The 20,759-nt window shown below is 48.2% G+C and overlaps 1 protein-coding gene across 1 annotated transcript in view; it reads right to left on the bottom strand.

The window, feature by feature from the left end:
* SLC35F3 (solute carrier family 35 member F3) overlaps positions 1 to 20,759 on the bottom strand; it is a 95,487-nt gene that overhangs the window by 60,503 nt on the left and 14,225 nt on the right. Inside the window, exon 2 of the mRNA XM_054973993.1 lies at positions 10,385 to 10,709. Coding sequence (XP_054829968.1) covers positions 10,385 to 10,709 — 325 coding nt within the window. The remainder of the gene's footprint in view (positions 1 to 10,384; positions 10,710 to 20,759) is intronic.

The following is a 20,759-nucleotide window of genomic DNA, read 5'->3' as shown; positions in this document are numbered from 1 at the left end:
TGCCACAGGCATTCTGGGGGAGGAGATGGGTAACCCTGCCCAGCATTGCTGAGCAGGCAGCGCAGAAGCTGGCTAAGGCAGCTCCTCGTGAGCAGGGCCAGGCAAGCTCAATAGCACAGAGGCTGGCTGGGGCAGCTCCTCGGGAGCAAGGCCAGGCAAGCCCAATAGCACAAGGGCTGGCTGGGGCAGCTCCTCGTGAGCAAGGCCAAGGAGCCCTCAGCTGGGGATGGCTCGCACTCAACCCCACCCTGCCAGCATGGCAAAAGGGCCCAGGAGGGATTAGTGGTTGGAGGGAAACACCTGGAGGAATGCACAGCTGGGCCCAGTCAGGAGAGGGAACAAGCCTGGAAGGAGGGCGGGGTGGAGAAAGGAAACCCTATAAAGGGTGGCTGGGAAGAGCTCTGCGGTGGTGGGTGTGAGTGAGGAGTGATGATGTGGAGTGAGAGCAGTAGGATGCAAGGGTGGAGGCTTGGAGGAGAGTTCTGGAAGGAGGAGATGGAGGACACAGAGGGTAAGCAGGCCAGGTTGAGCAGGCCAGCGAGTGGACTGAGAGGGAGTCTGGGTGAGGTATACCGCCCCTCCTTCCACAGAGCAGGGTCCTGCAGAGTCCCTGGCCCCCCTGTGACGTCAGGAGCAGACCGCCCAGTGCCACGCCCAGCGGCAGCTGTGGCAAGCCCTGACAAGTTGGTGGCCCGTACGGGGAGAGACGTTCCGACGCAGGCGCCAGTCAAGGGGCGGCCTCCCAAGGCCGCCACCCCAGTGGAGCTCGGACTGTGGCTGGAGGAACGCCAGGATAGGATGTGGGGAAGGCTGGAGGCAGCCTACCCAGCTGCTCCAGCGGAACTAACACTGACAGCAGAGCCGCAGATGCAAGCCGGCGCGCTCACAGAGGCCTTGCCAAGGGTTTGCGCCTTCGTTTGGGAAAATAACCCACTGCCTGGCAAGCAGGTGCAGAGTCTATGCGCCACCGTGAGGATAGGCCGGCTGATCCTACAAGCCCTATTGGACTCTGGGAGTGCAGTCTCAGCAATTAAACCCCAGCTTCTCCCAGCTGCCACCCCAGTGCACCGCTGGATCCCGGTGACGGACGTGATGGGCCGCACCCAGCCGTACCCTACGGCCCTAATCACAATAGAGTACCTAGGGGTCTGCCACCAAATGGAAGTTGCCCGGGTAGCCCACCTACCCGTGCCAGTGCTGCTGGGAAGAGACGCCCCAGGGTTCTTCAGGCTCCTCAAGCAGGCAACGGAGAAATTGGGAAGAGACGCCCCCGGGAATGCCGGGCTGCTGTTGGAGGCGGCAGGGGAATTGGCAGGCCCTCAAGTTGCCACCGCTCTGCAAGTGGAGGAGGCCAACGACCCGGGCGAGGGTCCCTCTGTCAGACCAGGGGCAGAACCACAGGTTGAAGACCCAACGGGACCCCCGGCAGACCGCCCATTCCGCGATGCCCAAGGGGCAGATGAGTCCTTGCAGCGCTTGCGAGAGACAGCCGCTCGTGAGGAGGAGCAGGTGCGGGATGAACGGAGGTCCCAGCGGCTCCCTCGCATCGAGAAGCAAGGAGGGGTTTGGGTTCGCCTAGCTCGTGCCCCAAGTGGCCAGGGGGAGGTCCGCCAGCTATTGGTGCCGGCGGCCTACCGGGCCGAAGTCCTCCGCACGGCCCATGAGCATGCGTGGGCCGGGCATCTGGGGCACCACAAGACCCTGAAGAAGATCCTTGAACAGTTCTTCTGGCCCTCCGTGAATGCAGATGTGAAGGCCCACTGCCGCTCGTGTCCCACCTGCCAGCGGGTGGCAGCCCGCCGCCCACCGAAGGCCCCCCTCTCCCCGCTACCCGTCATGGAGACACCCTTCCAACGGATCGCGATGGACTTCATTGGACCGCTGCCACGCACACCCCGGGGCCATCGCTTTGCCCTGGTGATTGTGGACTATGCCACGCGGTTCCCCGAGGTCATCCCGCTGAAAACCATGCAGACCCCGGGGGTGGTCCGGGCCCTGTCCAAGTTTTTCGCGATGGTGGGGCTGCCAGATGAAATCCTGACGGATCGAGGGGGCCCGTTCCGTGCCACAGCCATGCGCCAACTCTGCCGGAATTTGGGGATCCGGCAGGTGTTCACCTCGGCTTACCACCCTCAAACAGATGGTTTGGCAGAGCGGCTGAACCAGACTGTCAAGGAGGCCCTGAAGAAGATGACACGGGACAAGCCTCACCAGTGGGACCTGTACATCGACCCGCTCATGTTCGCCCTCAGGGAGACCCCGCAGGCCTCCACTGGCTTCAGCCCATTCGAGCTGCTATATGGGCGCAAGCCACGAGGGATGCTCTCCCGGCTGACAGAACGCTGGGGGCCCCAGGCCAGCAACCCTGCGCCCACCCCACAGGAGTACGTGAGCCAGCTCCGTGATCGGGTGCAACAGTCCCAAGCCGAGGCGAACCGCAGACTGACTCGCACCCAGGCGAAGCAGAAAGCCGCCTACGACCGGGGTGCACGGATGAGGACTTTCCAGGCTGGAGAGAAGGTCCTGGTGCACCACTCGGTATTTCCCAGAGAGGGAGGGGACGCTTGGAGGGGCCCCTACCCGATTCGAAGGGTGCTGGGCCCCACTACCTATGAAGTCCAGTGCGGGGTCGGCCGACGTCGGCGGAAGACCCTGCATGTGAACCTCCTGAAGCAGTGGCACGAGCGCCCCGAAGAGGAGTGTGGCATGGCTGAGGACCCATTGGAGCTCCCTGACAGTGAGCTGCCGTGGACCTCTGAAGCCCCGGAGTTTGAGGCGCCCAAGGTGGACCCCCAGCTTGATCCAGCTCAACGGGCCCAGCTACGAGACCTCTGTGCACGGGTTCCCGGGGTCTTCTCCCGCAGGCCAGGCAGCACCAGCCTGATTCAACATGCCATCCCAACCAGCCCGGGGCAGACAGCCCGGGCTACCTGGCGCCCCATCCCCAGGAAGCGGTGGGAGGCAGTGGAGAAGGAGACAAATGAGATGCTCCGGCTGGGTGTAATCGAACCCTCACGGAGTGCCTGGAGGAGCCCGATAGTCCTGGTTCCCAAGCCAGACGGGACCACCCGGTTTTGCATTGACTATCGCGAACTGAATAAGGTGGCCCAGTTCGACGCCTACCCCATGCCCCGAGCAGACGTGCTGGTGGACCACCTGGGGTCCGCCCGCTACCTGTCGGCCCTGGACTTAACAAAGGGCTACTGGCAGGTGCCCGTACGGCTAGAGGACCGGGAGAAGACGGCCTTTGCCACCCCCCAAGGCCTCTTCCAATTCAAGAAGATGCCGTTTGGCCTGCATGGGGCGGCGGCCACCTTTCAGCGGCTGGTGGACCAGGTGCTGGGAGAGTGCCGGGCGTACGCCATGGCATACATTGATGATATTATTATCTTCAGCCCCGACTGGCCCACCCACCTCCAACACCTGGAGGCCGTCTTAAGGGCCCTCCAACGAGCTGGGCTAAGGGCGAACCCGAAAAAGAGCCACCTGGGGTTCCAGGAACTCCAATACCTGGGCTTCGTGGGCGGGGGAGGACAAGTCAGGCCACCACCGGACAAGGTGGCCTCAATAGCCGACGCCCCACAGCCCAAGACCAAGAAGCAGGTTCGGAGATTCCTAGGACTGCTGGGGTATTATGGGCGGTTCATCCCCCACTTTGCCTCCCGAGCGGCGCCCCTGACGGACAGCTTAAGGAAGGGGCTGCCCAACCAAGTCCGGTGGACCCCAGAACTAGAGGCAGCTTTCAAAGACCTGCGTTCCGCCCTCTCTAACGCCACTGCCCTGTGGAACCCGGACTTTGACCGGCCCTTCACACTGGCCACAGACGCTTCGGACACCGGCCTCGGGGCTGTGCTGACCCAGGAACGTGACGGAGCAGACGTCCCGATTCTCTTCCTGAGTCGGAAGCTACAGCCCGCCGAGAAGCGCTATGCCACGGTGGAGCGGGAGGCCCTAGCGGTCAAGTGGGCGGTGGGGGCCCTGCAGTACTACCTGGCCAACAACCCCTTTATACTGCTGACGGACCATGCACCCCTGCAGTGGCTCCATCGCATGAAGGCACACAACCCCAGGGTGCTACGCTGGTACCTCTCCCTTCTACCCTTCCAATTTACCATCAAATACCGCCGGGGGGCACGGCATGTGGACGCAGACTATATGTCCCGCATGTTTGAGACTGAGCCAGACCCCCACAACTCAAAGCCAAGCGGGGGGGGGTGTCCGGGGTCTGAGCCCCAGCCCCCAGACTTGACAAGAGGGAACAGCAGGGGACAAAAGGGTGGCAGCAACTCCACCCCCCAAGCCGGCAACCAGGGCCAGAACCTACCTACTCCATGGGGAAGGGGCAAAAGGCCAGTACCTCAGAGGGGTGGAGGGGGCAAGGAGAAACCAGCCAGCCCCACCCTCCAGGGGGAAGAGAGGGGGCTAAGCAGGCCGGAGGGAAAGGGACACAGCAGGGAGAAGGTGGGTCCAGCAGCAGCAGCAGCAACCCAAGCAGAGCCCTTACCTGGCAGGGAGAGGACGCCGCCGCTGCAGCCCAGAGCCACACCATGGCTAGAAGACAGCAGCCTGGCTCAGGAGTTGCTAGAAGCCAAGCCTCTCCAGGGGGGGCTGCCACAGGCATTCTGGGGGAGGAGATGGGTAACCCTGCCCAGCATTGCTGAGCAGGCAGCGCAGAAGCTGGCTAAGGCAGCTCCTCGTGAGCAGGGCCAGGCAAGCCCAACAGCACAGAGGCTGGCTGGGGCAGCTCCTCGTGAGCAAGGCCAGGCAAGCTCAATAGCACAGAGGCTGGCTGGGGCAGCTCCTCGGGAGCAAGGCCAGGCAAGCCCAATAGCACAAGGGCTGGCTGGGGCAGCTCCTCGTGAGCAAGGCCAAGGAGCCCTCAGCTGGGGATGGCTCGCACTCAACCCCACCCTGCCAGCATGGCAAAAGGGCCCAGGAGGGATTAGTGGTTGGAGGGAAACACCTGGAGGAATGCACAGCTGGGCCCAGTCAGGACAGGGAACAAGCCTGGAAGGAGGGCGGGGTGGAGAAAGGAAACCCTATAAAGGGTGGCTGGGAAGAGCTCTGCGGTGGTGGGTGTGAGTGAGGAGTGATGATGTGGAGTGAGAGCAGTAGGATGCAAGGGTGGAGGCTTGGAGGAGAGTTCTGGAAGGAGGAGATGGAGGACACAGAGGGTAAGCAGGCCAGGTTGAGCAGGCCAGCGAGTGGACTGAGAGGGAGTCTGGGTGAGGTATACCGCCCCTCCTTCCACAGAGCAGGGTCCTGCAGAGTCCCTGGCCCCCCTGTGACGTCAGGAGCAGACCGCCCAGTGCCACGCCCAGCGGCAGCTGTGGCAAGCCCTGACAAACTGAACATTCTTTTTCATTTAGACTTCATCAACAGCATCTTCATATTTTATGTTTGCTATTTAACTTGTCTTGATATTCTTTTCATTTTCAAGAAACAGTTTCTGATTTGCTGGAAGTGTCAAATTCTCTCTTATAAGCCTGTAAGTAAATCTTGTGATAACTTTCAAACAATACATTTTATTCATTTTCACATTTCTAGGAATATTGTTATAAATGCCCTCATCAGCTTAATAAATAACTACAATAAATATAATAAAGATAAAAGCTATCTGTCTGAGAATTCTGAGAACTCCAGCTTTGTATATTACTCATTCTTAACACAATGTAAACACAAATCATCCCCCCCCCCATTAGACATGTATCAATTTTTGGAAGAATAAAATGCAAAAACTACTATCTTCAAAATGCTACTTTTTGACCAGCAAAGGAACTTTATATGGTAATGCTTTGGTATATGTTAGATCATATATTACTAATATGGGCATGACTGCTGTAAAGATTTATGAAAGCATCATCTGTAGATGCCGAAGCAGCCCAATCCTGGAGAGGTGGTGGTGGAAAGCACTCAGGGAGAGGACTAAGGCTTATGCTGTCATAACTTGCACTTACACAGGCGTAACCCACCCTCCGCTGGCAGCTGGGTGAGGTGCGCTACTGCTGCCAGTGGCCATGCTTGGCAGCCAGATGGAGGCATAAGTACAGTGCAAGTTCCTGCACCGATGTTGGAGGGGGCAGGGTGGGCGTTGAGCTGTGCTGCCCCAGGACCAGGAATGCCCCCTGCAGTGGCAGAAAGTTACGCCATGAAAAAAGGTGGCACAGCCCATAGGTGCCCGTTGAACAGGAAAACTCAGCCCCCCTCCTAGTGCCCAGCTCCGCCCATGCAGCCTGATGGAGCATAGGATGGCAACTACTGTGGAGACTAATCTGCATGCGCCCCCATGGTGGCCAAGCCCCCCTCCACACACCCAATCAGCTCCCCAGGCACCCTACACTGCCCATGAACCCAGGTAAGAAGGGAGGTGGACAGAAGTTCTGCCCAGCAACCCCCTGCCATGAGGACTTAGAGTGCAAGGTGGAAGAGTGGGTGCTCATGGTGGTGGACCATGAGTGCACTGGGGGGACTTAGCAGAAAACAAGGAGTACTTTGCACTTGCTCAAGGGAAAAAGAAAATTGTCCAAAATGTCTGACTAACAACAACCATGCAAGTCTCCTTGTAGGTTATCTGGCTCCAGAGTCCCAGCTCGGGAAGGAGCGAGGGAGCATTGACAGGTAAGAAGGAGCTGGGGTGGCAGCTACCTCAGCTCGCTGACTGGTGCCAGCTGCCCTCCTCACCTGAACCCTCCCAAACTTCAGGTTCTGCAAGTGACACTCACCAGTGGAGGGGGTGGTGGTAGCAGCTGCCTGCTCCAGAGGCAGTTGCCCAGAAAACTGCTCTTGATGCAGCCATTGAGGGGGGCCCACCAGCTACCCATTTGGGGGCTCTGTTCAGACCCCCTCAGCTGGGGGCCCTTCTGGCAGAGGAGGAAGTGCGGCCACAGGTTGGGTTGACTGGGTGTTCATAACTTCCTGTTGATGGAGGGTGCTCAGCCCCTTGAGTTTCTCCCTCACATGATAAGACCATCCCGCTTTCTCACCAGAGGGTCATGCATCATCTGGTTGTGGGCTGCACCTGTGACACTGAAGCTGCCGCCACTGCCACCGCTCTCAACCATGGACACCCTCCCAGAACGTTGCAGACTGGGCTTGGCCGTGGACCGGCTGGGCCCTTTTCCACACGTGTCTGTTTCCCTTGCAGGCAGGTCGCAACTTGTCAGGGAGACCAAGGAGCATGGCTGTTCCAGCCCCTGGTGATCCTCCTCAGTTGTCATTCAGGTCCAGCCCAGGGAGCAGTTCCCCAAGGCTGCAGAGGCAAAGATGGATTTGGGAAATGTGGTGTGCAGGGGGGGTGGATGATTGACCTGGATCAGTTTCTCTGGTCCTGCAGGCTGTCAGTCCACTCACGGGGGGGATCACCCCAGGACCAGAGCATGGCTCTCGAGGTACAACACGTGTTCTCCTCGCATCTTTGTAATGCAGCGATGTGTTCAAATGGTGCCACTGCAAGTCCACGGGCATTTGGCACTCACATCTTCAATGAGTCTTCTGGCCTCTGGTGTGGTTTCCAATGGGCATTCTTGTCTGTCATTGAAGAACTTGCCACCCTCACCTGCCTCTCCAGGTCCTGGGGGCTGATCTGAAGTGCTGCAGGCTGCAAGTGTGGCCCTTGCCAGGTCCTGAAACCTTTCTGTGCTTACTTTTCAGGGAGGGGATGCATCTTCCTTGGGACAGCAGTGGCAGTGGTGGTGGTTGCAAGCAAACAATGTTTCTGATGTTTGAGGGTGGGCAAGCACCTTGTCTGCACCGTCAGTGTCCCACCCCCCTGGGCAGGGCTCCTCTCAGGGCAGGTGCCTCTGTTGGGGTGTGGCAAGACTGATTTTGGGGTGGGGGTGTGGAGCTGGGGACGGGAAAATGCACCCAGGACTGGCTACACCTTCCCCTGCCTCTCACAACATTGTCAACTGCTGCCACCCTGCAACTGGTCAATCCTGGTGGTGTTGCCTGGGCAATGATGGCACATTCACTCCTGAATGCGCCTTGCTGTGCTTGGCTGGCTGGCCCAGCTCTCCCATAAAAGTTCTTAAGAAGCAGATGAGTGATGCTGCACTCATGCCGCAGGCATGAGATGGGGCCTTAGGATTGCACTGTAAATTATGAAATAAATTCATATCCTGATAACTGAACTTGGACTGATAAACATGCAATACACACAAGACAAAACTCCATGCTATAAGGGAAACATGGAGTTCTCAAATATATGCCTGGGATGGGAACATTTTGCCATATGTGCATTCTAAGAAGTACAACTATTTCAAGGCCATGCTGAGAATGATCTCTGTTCTTTTGGCAGCCTAGAAACATGAAGAGATGAGGATTCAGTGAGGAAATTGTTGCTATCTGCTGGACAAGTACAAACTACCGCTCACCATTGCCAAATCCCATCACAAGCTGCTGTACTAGACAATCACTCCAGTTCAATGCATTTGTTTAAAACTACAGGTTACCACAAAACAATTTTTCTCATGAGTATATACACCACCATTTTGTGTGGCGTGATCAGACAAACTTGTTACTAGAATTTGCTAATTATTACAGACTTTACATTTATAATGGACACGATTTATGACAAGTTTCTGTATCAAGCACTTAAATTAGTGATCAACTCTACAAAAATAGCAATAGCGTTCACATACCTAGTTCTGATTTTGCCACCCAGAACTGAATTTGTGTAAATCACGTTTGGCTGGCAAATAATTTCTACATTCATCCACTGTGGATGACTGTAGAAGTATGATTTAGATGATTGTATGATTGTAGTCTATGTCTTATATTTTTGAGTTAGTTAATTGAAATAATTTTAAAGCAAATAATTTCTTACTTCAGAATAAACACCATGCTCTTTGAGCTGGTGTGTTTCTCAGAATTTTCAAGTGGGGAAAAATTGCTTTCCAAGGCACCCAAAAAGAGTTATTTAGTAGACTAGAGGCCCAGGTTTCTCCCTGAGGGCTTGGGCTGAAACCAATCAGAGGCAGCTCTCATGAGTAAAACAAAAAACAAAACAAAAAACCCAGCCTAGATAAAGTTGACAGTCTTGTATGAATAGTTTTCTGTATCAGGTTTTTTGAACCCATGAATTTTAAAAAATTGCAAAACCCAATGATATATAACATATGTAGTTTCAAAGTGTCAGATGCTTCTTGAGAAAAAAATCCCACCTTGTTACAGAAAAAAGATTGCATTTAGAAACCTCTTCAATAAGGTAGAAAAACTGAATTTAAAGTTCTAGGGATCCTACAAAATAGAAAAAATGCATTTATATGTCTAAGCAGCAGTGGGAAGTAAGGGTTGCCAGATGGAAGCCTCCTGCCATAGATAGGGGACCCAGAAAACCAGCTTCGCTCATCTGAACAGGGTCTCTTGCAGGTGCCACCCTGCACATGGGCAAAATCAACAGCAGCCCGCACACGCCGCACATGGGCTCTCTCTGTGGTGGCCCTTAACCTGTGGAACGGCCTGCCTGAGGGGGTCAGGAGAGGTCAGGAGAGCCCCCACTCTCCTGGCTTTCTGGAAACGATGCAAAACCAAATTATTCAAAAAAGCTTTTTACATAGGAGGGAAGTATTGTAGGGAGGGGGTCTCAGATGCTTCGCTAATGAGTTAGGGACCATAGACTTCACCACTATGTTGCCTTGCATATTACCTGTTGCTTTGAGTATGTACTCCTCTATACTATCTGTGCTTCATGTTATCCAATGTCAGTCCTAGAAATAATTATGTTTTGTTTCAGCAATTCTTCAACTCTGTATTGGATCCTTGTTAATGCTATGTCTTTGTAAAATTCTATGACGCTGTTTATGGAAATGTCCTTGACACTGATTGTACTAATCTCACACTATGTAATCCACCTTGAGTCTCAGTGAGAAAGATGGTCTATAAATGACATAAATAAAATAAATAATAAACCCTACAAATGGAAGAAATATATAATGAATCATTCATCACCTTGTATATCTAACATTCAGCACCTTGCGTATCTAAAAATGCTAGAATAATTTAGCTGGAGAGAAAATGTAGTACTATCAACAAACATCAATTGACATTGTCGCAGTTGACTGATTTTTATTAGCCTTCAGACATATCAAGGGAAGTGAAAATACCTTGCTTCCATCTTCCTCTAATAAAGCTTCTTTGTATTTATAGCATGATACTATTAAAACTGCAGTTGTTCATAATTTAATTATAATTCTGTGTGTCTGCCCAACTCTCTTGCCTGCTTCTATTTCTCTTACTTGAGCCTTCCAGTAGCATTCTTCCTCCCCTTCATCATATTTGTCATGAAACCTCATAGTCCTGTTTTGTAACTGCATGGGGAAAATCCAATAAAACTGTGAGGGAAACATATGATACCACAACTTTTAAAAACCTTGTTCACTCTTACCTGTATCTTTGCTGTGGAGACTGTTTTTCAGCAGACTTAAAAACATGTCCAGTGTAATACAAAGGAAAGAATAAAAAGTTCCAGTTTGTTGCAAACCATGTCAAAGTGAAAGGTGCATCAAATTTCTCAAAGGTTAGTTTTGCTAGCTGAGTTGAGCCTGACCAGGAGGAACATACGCCAAGCACCACTACTACTCCCCAGAAAAATTTCTTAAGTTGGGTCACAGAGCATGTCCAGCAACACCGGCTTCCTCTTCCACCAGCTTCCATCCCAGCATGTGACTGGGCTTCTGTTGTGGCTGGGGAATCACGGGAATGCTCATCCCCTGGGGAAGAGAGAGAGAGATCTTATTAGAATTGATGGAGAATATTCTAAAACCATTTTACTTTCCAAGATGTACATTTTAAACTACAAGGTAGTAGATATGTATTTTATACTCTGCTTTTTACTCAAGTACAAAAGCTACATATGAAGGCTCCCTAAATTAATATGCTTTTTCAGAGATTAATTGTGACAAATTACATTGATCTGACAGAAGAAACCCAGCTGAAGTCAATGGAATAAAAAATGACATCCGTTCAACAGACAGACAATTCAGTGACATAAGCTAGAGGAGAGTATTGGCTTTACTTGTGCACCTACCTCATAATAGGGTTTGGTACAAATAAGAATTTATTTGTTCTCATCAGAACGTTACAACTTAAGCACTTTTCATTAATCTGGAACTGGGTAGATAACTCAGTTAATTATTCAGTCTGTACTAAATTAACCTTTCTTCAGCTCCTTCATATACACAACTCTTCATGAAAAGAACAGAAATAAGGTCAGGTAAAACATGAGTATTGTAAAACCAGCTGACAGTTGTAATGAACACAAGGGAGTATGAAAGCAGACACACCAGTTTCTGAGAATATATATTGTGTCCAAATTATTCTACCATTGGAATACAAAATTAAAATATTGCAGAGAAACAGATATTTATAGGACACAAATCATGTCATGAATACAAATATGAAAAAATATGAGAAATGTAAAATATGAGAAAAGATACCCAAAATATCAGTGTTGTGCATACAGACACTGCTGGTTTTGTTCCCTTTAACACAGGTGGATAATATTCTCATCTTTGCAAAGCATTTTATGTACATTTTTGCAAACCCACAGCCCATTTTAGGCCCTAAGGAAATATCCCCTCCCTTAAAATCTGCCATATAGCAATGATAAAATTGAAGAGTAAAATGGCGATATATGTATTTGTTATAGCTCTTCCATGTACACTGTTAAACAAAGGTGTTAAATACACTAACAAAGGTGTTTGCACTGCAGAAATAGCATGACACAGAATACTTCACATATCACTTTACTATGAAAATGATCTGACACATCAGGGGTTGAATTTCCAAGGATGCTCATATGATCTCACACTGGAGGGAATAAAGAACACTCTAGACAAAACAAGTTACACCACTTTCTGAAGTAGTCTGTGCCTTCATTCCATAATGCCCTCTTTGTTTGCTCTGGCTATGAAAATCACCTTCTCCACCCTACTGTATAAATAGCAAGACTTCATATCCAATGAAGTGCCCTGGGATGTAAATACACTCAAGTGCTTTTGACTTAGTTCCTCATGAAACTTCAGAACCATCCTTCTTAAAGCAGTTTGTTCTCTAACGTACGGCCTGCAAGAACTGAGACATCATAAAAACAGGAACCAATGAAACAGGAACCGTAACATCTTGGACCTCCGTTAGTCCAAGAAACTCGGAGCAGAACTACAAGTGACAAAAGGCACAGGTTGGACACTTGTCAGCTTCCCTCAAGTTTTGATGGGAAATGTAGGCATCCTAGTCTTGCAGCTTGGCTCTCTGACTGCTGTCCAATGGACTTTTCAACTGTCACTTGTCCAACATTCCGCCAAGCTGCCTACATTTCCCATCAAAACTTGAGGGAAGCTGACAAGTGTCCAACCTGTGCCTTTTGTCACTTGTAGTTCCGCTCTCACTCTCTCAGGTTACTGTGATACAGACTAGGGTCTTTTCCACACTGGGCTTTTTCGTAGGCTCTGACTTCATCCCATACTGCATCGATTTCTCTCCAGAGTTTTGCATGCATGGTCAAAATACCCCAATTCAGTTTCCAAACTGCTTCCCAGACTTTTTTGCATTCTGCACAACGAAAGGCTGCATCAGTTGCAGAATTGATTTTTCCCTGTGTTTTGTGCGGTTTTTCTCCTTGTGCACATACCTCAATGCTTTTTATCAAGTCAAGTAAAATACGGGATTTTTTGAAGTGCAGAATGCTTTATTCAGTGTGAGGTCTGGCCCTGCCTTTCACCCTTCCTTTTGTCCCCCTGCATCCTGATTGGTTGAACAGCAACCAATTCAGCTTTTTTCTTTTTTGTTTAAACAACAACAACAACATTGCAATGTTGCAACCTTGGTGCATTTAAAACAAAAACTCTGCAAGTTTCTTCAGCATATCAGCTGAGGAAACTGACCACTCCTCAGCAGATCAATTGAGGAAACTGACTTATCATTAGCTGATCAACTGACAAAACTGATAAGTCCTCAGCCAAGCAAAACAGAAAACCTGCAGCAGAAACAAGGCATCTTTTTTACCATAGAAAAAATAAACTGGCAGCACTTTGGTTCAATTCCCTCAAGTGCAGAGTTACAGAGGCCAAGTGCAGATCCAATTTTGGTGGATCAAATATCCAGAAACCCCTGTGTAGAAAACACCTAGATCAGACAACAGCATTAAAGGAGGTGGGACCAGCAAAGGCAAAGTAAAGACAAATGCAGAAAATAGCAGGCCATCAGTGGAAAGGTTCAACAATACTCATGGCTATTGTACTCATAAACTCTTTGCTGGCATTCACCTTGGGCTAGCCCAACAAGCCACACAATAAGATAAAATTGATACTAGCTTGCCACTATGTTCCCCTAATATGCTAAATGCATTACGCTGACCTTCCATTGATCATGTCATGCCCACAGTCCAATACAATTTTCTCTGTTGTATCTCTGTTCTTACTTACATAGGAATGTTGTACAGGAAAAGTTGTCCTAGTCTTGAAGGCATTTTCATTAAATATTTCCTAAGAATTTCTTACTGTAGTTTATGGGCAGAACACTCCTTTTTCATGTTTTGATACATTTCAACATTTACAAAGAACAATATATGCAAGCAAGCATTGCATAGTTAAAGGAAGCATCAAACCTGAATCAGTTAATTGTGATCTAAAGAACATGCAGTTTATAACTTCACCTCTTTTTAATGGCCTTTCCACTGCACATTCTTCTGTCACATTAAGTACTTATCTAATAGCATGATCCTTTGGCACATTACTTATTACAGTTTTTCTCTCACTGTAATGCCATAATACAGGAGCTACAACAGAAGCAACCCCACCCACAGACTGGGGAAGAGATGTCATGTTAATATTAAAGCTGAAGCCTTAAGATCAGGCTACCCAGGTTCCCCTGTGGGTCTGGATGCTCCTGTCTCAATGGTTCTGTTCTTTGGCTTTCTGGGGGCTTGTTAAAATTGAGGCCGTGATTAAAAATCAAGGTTTACAGGGCAAAAATCTGCCTGACAATGCAGAGTTTCCTGGAAACCTAATGAGGAATGAAGCCAGGGTCATCAGCCGTCTCCTGGTTTTTGTTAACAGACATTAATCCGACCTGCCACTTAGGCAATTCAAACATTTAGCTGAGATCATCACATTTCCCCCTGCCTTACTGATCTTCCTGTGCACCTTACTTATGACCATTTTTGGAATTCAATATTCCCAGTCATCCTTTGCCTCTTCTATATGTTCAAATTTGAACGGTCAACACCCCTCCTATCATGACCTTTACAAAGGTCCTAAAATGCCATCAGAGAGAGTTGACTCGAAAGCCCAAGGAAAAACAGGTGTCCCGGTAAGGGAAAAAAAATAGTTCCTCCACTGGACAGAGACCCTCTTCTTACTTTAACTGTATTCATCACTGTTACTTTGTAACTCCTTTGACCACTTAAGACTTCCGGAGCAGGCAATGTATGAAACTTTTTTGCTCTGCTTTTTCAAACCACTCTTCCTCCTCCTCATGTCCCATCCCTTCACTGAAATGCTGCTCAGCGAGAACTTGGATCCTCTGCCCTTGTACCCCCCCTTCCTCTAGCGACATTGCATGCTTGTAGTAACACTGAGGGTGGGTTCTGATTTCTGGACCAAACCAAGGGAGGAGTATCTAGTGTAACTGGGACAACTTCCATTAATATGTTCAATAAATATTACAACTTATTTTCTCCCTCACTGTCTGCCATTCAAAGCTCCTTTCTGAGGCATTGCCCAAATTTCCACTTCTTTCAAGCACAGGGGAAAGATCACCCTTCAAGGAAATCTGGGAGTGTATGACCCTTTTTGCACTTATGGTTTAAACCGCCATTTATGAGCATTCGCCCCGATCGCAGTGGCTTCGGCATTGCACCTGTTCATTTCACACTGTCCACTGCAATTTCGATTTGGTGTCTGTGCCTCATTTCAAAACCTCGGTGCAATTTTGGGCTTTTGGGGCCTTGCAATTCACGTCACACTTTTTTAAAAAAAATTCAGCATGCGTAGTAACGTTGCAATGTTGGAACCCTTCCCCCCTTTTTGCTGATTGGGCTCTCCCCTGCCCACCGGAGAGGCAATTGGTGGCAGAGTTCTGGGGGAAAACATGTACCACTCTCATTTTTTTAAATCAAGCCAGGAAAGGGTTAAAATGCTGCCAATTAATCTCCTCCCAGGAAGCAGAGACTTGTTTCCAAAGGGCTGTGCAAAATGCTTGGGTTTTCCCCCCTCTTTGGCAAAGTCTGAAACATGCCTGGGAGGGAGGGAAAAGCAGCCATTTAATCCTTTCCTGGCTTTTAAAGCCAGGAAGAAAGTGCAGGAACATTACAACTTTGCAACCCATTCTTGTCTTTAAAAAAAAAAGAATGTGTGTGCATACCCTAAGGGAGGAAGGAGAAAGCAGCTATTTAACACTTTCCTTGATTTTAAAGCTAGCAGGGAATTAGCAGCAAGCTTAGGAATCATTCCTGGCTTTTGAAAAAAAATAAAACAGCATGCATACCAGGAGGAAGGAAACCAATGAAGAAGCAGCCTTATGATCCTCAGCTCCCTTTACTAAAAAAAATGGTGGACAAGGAGTTCAGAGAGCTGAGGAGGGTGGGAGTGGTTAATTCTGCACAAACCAATCAGCTCCCAGGGAAAAGGAGAGGGGGGTGGAGAGAAGCAAAAAGGAGGCAAAAGTGTTCACATTAGCAAAATGCGGGCCAGCTGCCAGTCGGCAGCGAACTTAAAAAAACATCGGGGTATGTCCGCAGGGGGAAAAATCGGGGATACAGCGGACAAAAAGCGGGACTGCATCCCATGACTGCTTTTAAGTGTGAAAACCTTGCAAACATGGGATGCGGAACAGGTACAAACGCGCTCTAAAAACCGAGTGCGAAATGTACCTATGTCTGAATGAAGTTTGCACTTATTCTGATTCTCTGAGCATTTCTGATAACAAATTAAAAATCTGCATGCTGCCTTGAACCCCTTGGAGGGAGGGTGAGATGAAAAGGTACTGGATAGACAGATAAATAAACAGAAGGGTTTTTCTTTCTTTTAGTAATTTACTGCAATTGACTAGCTTTAACTGTGGTATTAATGATCTACAGACATTTCCGTTAAGTCAAATGCTCTAGATAAACAACAGTGCTTTTAGTGATCAAAGTGCTTCACACACATTGCCTTGGGAATCCATACAAATACCCTCTAAAATGTTAGAGCGAGTGTTAAACTACGCTGCGGAATTAAACGCCGAGCTGGTCAGAGAGGCAAAAGCTTTATTTGAGGAAGTTACATACTTGAGGGAAAGGGGGAGAGATAGATCCTAGCTATCTGACTACATCTTGCAGAGACAGAGAAGAAGTGTGGCAGGAGAGAGAAGAAGCAGGATATTGCCCTGTTTAGCCCAATAGGAGACAAGACAAGGAAATGACCCCCAGGAAACAAGAGAGGTGCTACTCTCACTGTCCTAACTAAGTGATCCTTGCTGCCCCCTGCATGGTAGGCTCTTCTTACTTCTTGCTGCTGCAGTACACCAGACATTGTTATTTCTAACACCCCTTCTCAATGTCTAGTGTACAAAGTCCACAAAGTTCAGTCTTTCTCGTAGACTTTGAAATTTCTCTTTGGCAAGTGGCTTGGTGAGGATGTCTGCTATCATTTCTTCTGTAGGGCAGTACTGTAGCTCAACAAGCCCTTCTTCTTGCATATTTCTCACAATGTGATTCTTTATGTCAATGTGCTTGGTTCTTGATCCAATTCTTTCTGTATTTGCAAGCTTTATGCAAGATTGATTATCTTCAAGGAGTTGTATAGGTTTGGGTTCATTTATCCCAAAGTCTTCTAATAGTTGTAGAATCCACTTAAGTTCTTGGCATGTTTCTGCTGCTGATATGTATTCAGCTTCTGTAGTTGATGCCGCTACTAGGTCTTGCTTTCTGCTAGTCCAACTGATTGCTCCTCCACCATAAAAGAATACTCGTCCACTGGTAGACTTTCTGTCTGTGATGTCTTCTGCCCAGTCAGCATCCATGAATCCCACTAGTCTGGGATTGTCGCTTGCTGGTAGCTTGAGCTTTAGTTGTGCAGTACCTCTCAGGTATCTTGCCAGTCTTTTGACTGCTTGCCAGTCATTCACACTTGGTGATGCACTTTTCCTGCACAGTATTCCAACTGCTGCTGCTATGTCAGGTCTGGTCACTGTGCTTATGTAGAGCAGTTTTCCAATTGCTTCTCTGTACACTTTAATGTTTCTCAGAGGTTCATTGTTTCCACTTTGTTTCAGGAAATCTGTTTCCATTGGAGTACATGTTGGTTTTCCATCTTTCATGTCCATGTAGTCTAGGAAATCCATGATCTTTTGTTTTTGATTGAGAAGATAGCTTCCATCTTCCTCTCGCTCTATTTGAACTCCAAGGTAAAAGCTGACATTTCCAAGACGTTTTACTTCAACCTCTTGGTTCAGGTGCTGAATTATTTCATCACAATCTTGTTGATCCTCATAACAAAGAAGAATATCATCTACATAAATCAGGATAAAAGTCCATTTGTTGTCTTTCTTTCTTGAGTACAGGCAGCGTTCTGCCCCGCCTTGCTTGAATCCTTCTTTGATGAGCATTTAGTTCAGTTTCTGGTTCCAGGCCCTTGCAGCCTGTTTCAGTCCATAAATGCTCTTCTGCAGTTTGCATACAAGTCCTCTGTCTTTGGACTGTTCAAATCCAGGAGGCTGTGTCATATACACATCTTCTTCCAGCTCTCCATGAAGAAAAGCAGTTTTCACATCCAGATGCTCCACATGCATCTTCCTTGCGGCTGCTATGCTCAGCAGTGTTCTTACTGAAGTGTGTTTCACTACTGGTGCGAAGGTTTCATCATAGTCTTCTCCATACTTCTGGGAATATCCCTTTGCAACTAGTCTTGCTTTGTACTTTTGTACTTCTCCATCTGCATCAAGTTTGGTTTTGAAAATCCATTTGCATCCTACTGTCCTTTTTCCAGGTGGTAGTTCTGTGAGAATCCATGTCTTGTTCTGGATCAGAGAGTCAATTTCTTCTTTTGCAGCTTTTCTCCATTTCTCTGCTTCTCTTGCTGGCATTCCTTCTATGTCTTCCCAGCTAGAAGGTTCTGGTACAGCTTCTGTTTTTGCTAGGTAAGAGAATTTCAGTGGTGGAACTCCTTTGTTTGTTCTGTCTGAGCGTCTGACACTTGGCTCTGCTTCCCCTTCTCTTTCTGTGGGCTCTGCAGGTGTCTCTTGCGTCTCAGTCAGGTCCCAGAGTTGCACAATTTCTGGCTGCTGTGCTGCATCAGCTTCCTTTGGTGTAGACTCTCTGGTGTCAGGCTTGCTTGCCTTCTCCTTTTCATCAATGTACACCACATGGCGGATCTTCACCGTGTCTGTCTCTGGGTTGAGGATTCGATATCCCTTGCATCCCAGTGCATATCCAACAAATATGCCTGCTTCTGTTCTGAGATCCATCTTAGACCTCTTTTCCTTCGGAACATAAGTGTAGGCTTTTGATCCAAACACTCTCAGATGCCTTACATTGGGCTTGCGGTTGTACCACAGTTCAAATGGTGTGCTGCTTGCACCCTTTGTAGGTAGCATGTTCTGCAGATAGGCAGCAGTGTTGATAGCTTCTCCCCAATAATTTTGAGGTAGCTGTGCTTCTTGCAGCATGCTCCTGCACATTTCTGTGAGAGAACGATTTTTCCTCTCTGCTATCCCGTTGAGTTCGGGGGTGTATGGCACGGTCAGGTGATGCTCTATTCCTTCATCTGCTAGGAAGCTTGTCATCTCCTTTCCCACGTACTCACCTCCATTGTCTGTGCGGATAGCCATTGGTTTTCTCTGGAATCTGTTCTGCACCATTGCTAGGTACATCTTGAATTTTTCCAGTACTTGGCTCTTTTCCTTGAGCAGGTAAATCACAGTAAATCTTGAAAAATCATCAGTAAAAGTCAGAAAGTACTTACTTCCACTGGGTGTTTCTGTTCCCATGGGTCCACAGACATCACTGTGAATCAGCTCCAGTGGTCTTGTCGTCTGCTTCTCACTCTGTTTGGTGAAAGAAGGTCTTGTGCCTTTGGCTTGAATACAGCAAACACATTTCTCTGCATCAGGACATTTGCAAATCATTAGTCAGATTCTGCCTTTCAAGCTGATATATATAATCCATATTAGCATGTCCAAGCCTTCTATGGATAAGACTAGTACAATTCTTGTGAGTGCACTTTTCAATTAAATTCACTGCGCCTTCAGAGCAATCCAGCATATACAGGCCATCCTCTAATGTGCCTTGTGCAATTAATTCACCTTCATTGCTAATAAAACATTTCTCTCCTTTGAATACAGTCTCAATTCCTCTTTTGGCCATCACAGAAACCGATAATAGATTAGATTTAACTTCAGGTACGTATAGACAATCAGTGATCTGCACTTCTCTAGTTTGGCCACTGGGTAGCGCACAACATGCAGATACGGTCCCTTGTCCCCGAGCCGTTAAAGCCTCTCCATTTGCCATATACAATTTATCGTGGCTTTCATTCATCTCATTAAAAAACTTCTCGTCTTTGCAAAGGTGGTTAGTGCATGCACTGTCAATTGCCCATTTGCATATGCTTTGATCAGTTTTACCAACATTTAAACAATTCTTATCAGATCTGCTTTTCCTTTGACCATCGGCATTAGGTGACTTAATGGCTGCATTAGCATTCCTAAAGCCTTTTGTTCCCGAGCCTCGTGGCGGCTTGCTAACTCTCTGTGAATCACGAAACCAACAGTCTTCCTTTAAATGTCCTTTCTTTCTGCAGATGCTGCAGGAGAAATCATTTCTTGAACTTACTCTTAAAGCTAGCTCTTTTGGCTCACTTTTATAAAATTGTTTGTTAAGACTTTCCTCTTGCAGTCTTGCAAGTACATAGTTTAAGCTTAGACTTTCTCTCATTTCCAAAACACGTACTATGCTTGTATAAGATTGAGGAAGGCTAGATAGCAGAATTATAGCTAGATCCTCATCCTGGATCTCCTTTCCAAGGGATCTTAATTTCTGTGTTAATTCCATGAAATTTGCAATATGATCTTTCAGCTGTTCCTGTGGCTTCATCTCAATCCGATACAATTGCCTCATTATCAAAATTTTAGTTTTAATTGATTCTTGACGGTTTATTTCTAGAAGAGACGTCCACATTTGTCTAGAAGCGGGCTCATGAATAACTCTTATCAATTGTTTATCACTTAAAGCATTAATGATAATAGATCTTGCCTTATTGTCCTGCTTGACCCATTTGGCTTCCCTCTGCGGATCTGCAGTCGGTTTTTCATCTGTTATTGCAGACCAGACGTCCAGTTGAATAAGATGGGCTTTTATTCTTTTTGGCCAAAGATCGTAGTTTCTCCCGTCTTGTAGTCGGTCGACCTGGAACCCCTGCTGTGCGCTGTAGGAGTCAGCCATCTTTCCTCTATTGTCTGCCCTCTGTGCTTTAGCCTGTGGCTACAGTAGAACTTTTATTGCTCTCTCTTAACTTCAGCTTGCGTTAATTGCCTCTGTGGCCCATTACCCTGTTAGAGCGAGTGTTAAACTACGCTGCGGAATTAAACGCCGAGCTGGTCAGAGAGGCAAAAGCTTTATTTGAGGAAGTTACATACTTGAGGGAAAGGGGGAGAGATAGATCCTAGCTATCTGACTACATCTTGCAGAGACAGAGAAGAAGTGTGGCAGGAGAGAGAAGAAGCAGGATATTGCCCTGTTTAGCCCAATAGGAGACAAGACAAGGAAATGACCCCCAGGAAACAAG

Source organism: Eublepharis macularius, chromosome 1, assembly GCF_028583425.1.
Source record: "Eublepharis macularius isolate TG4126 chromosome 1, MPM_Emac_v1.0, whole genome shotgun sequence".
Classification (NCBI taxonomy): Eukaryota; Metazoa; Chordata; class Lepidosauria; order Squamata; family Eublepharidae; genus Eublepharis; species Eublepharis macularius.
This window is presented reverse-complemented; position numbering and strand designations above follow the sequence as displayed.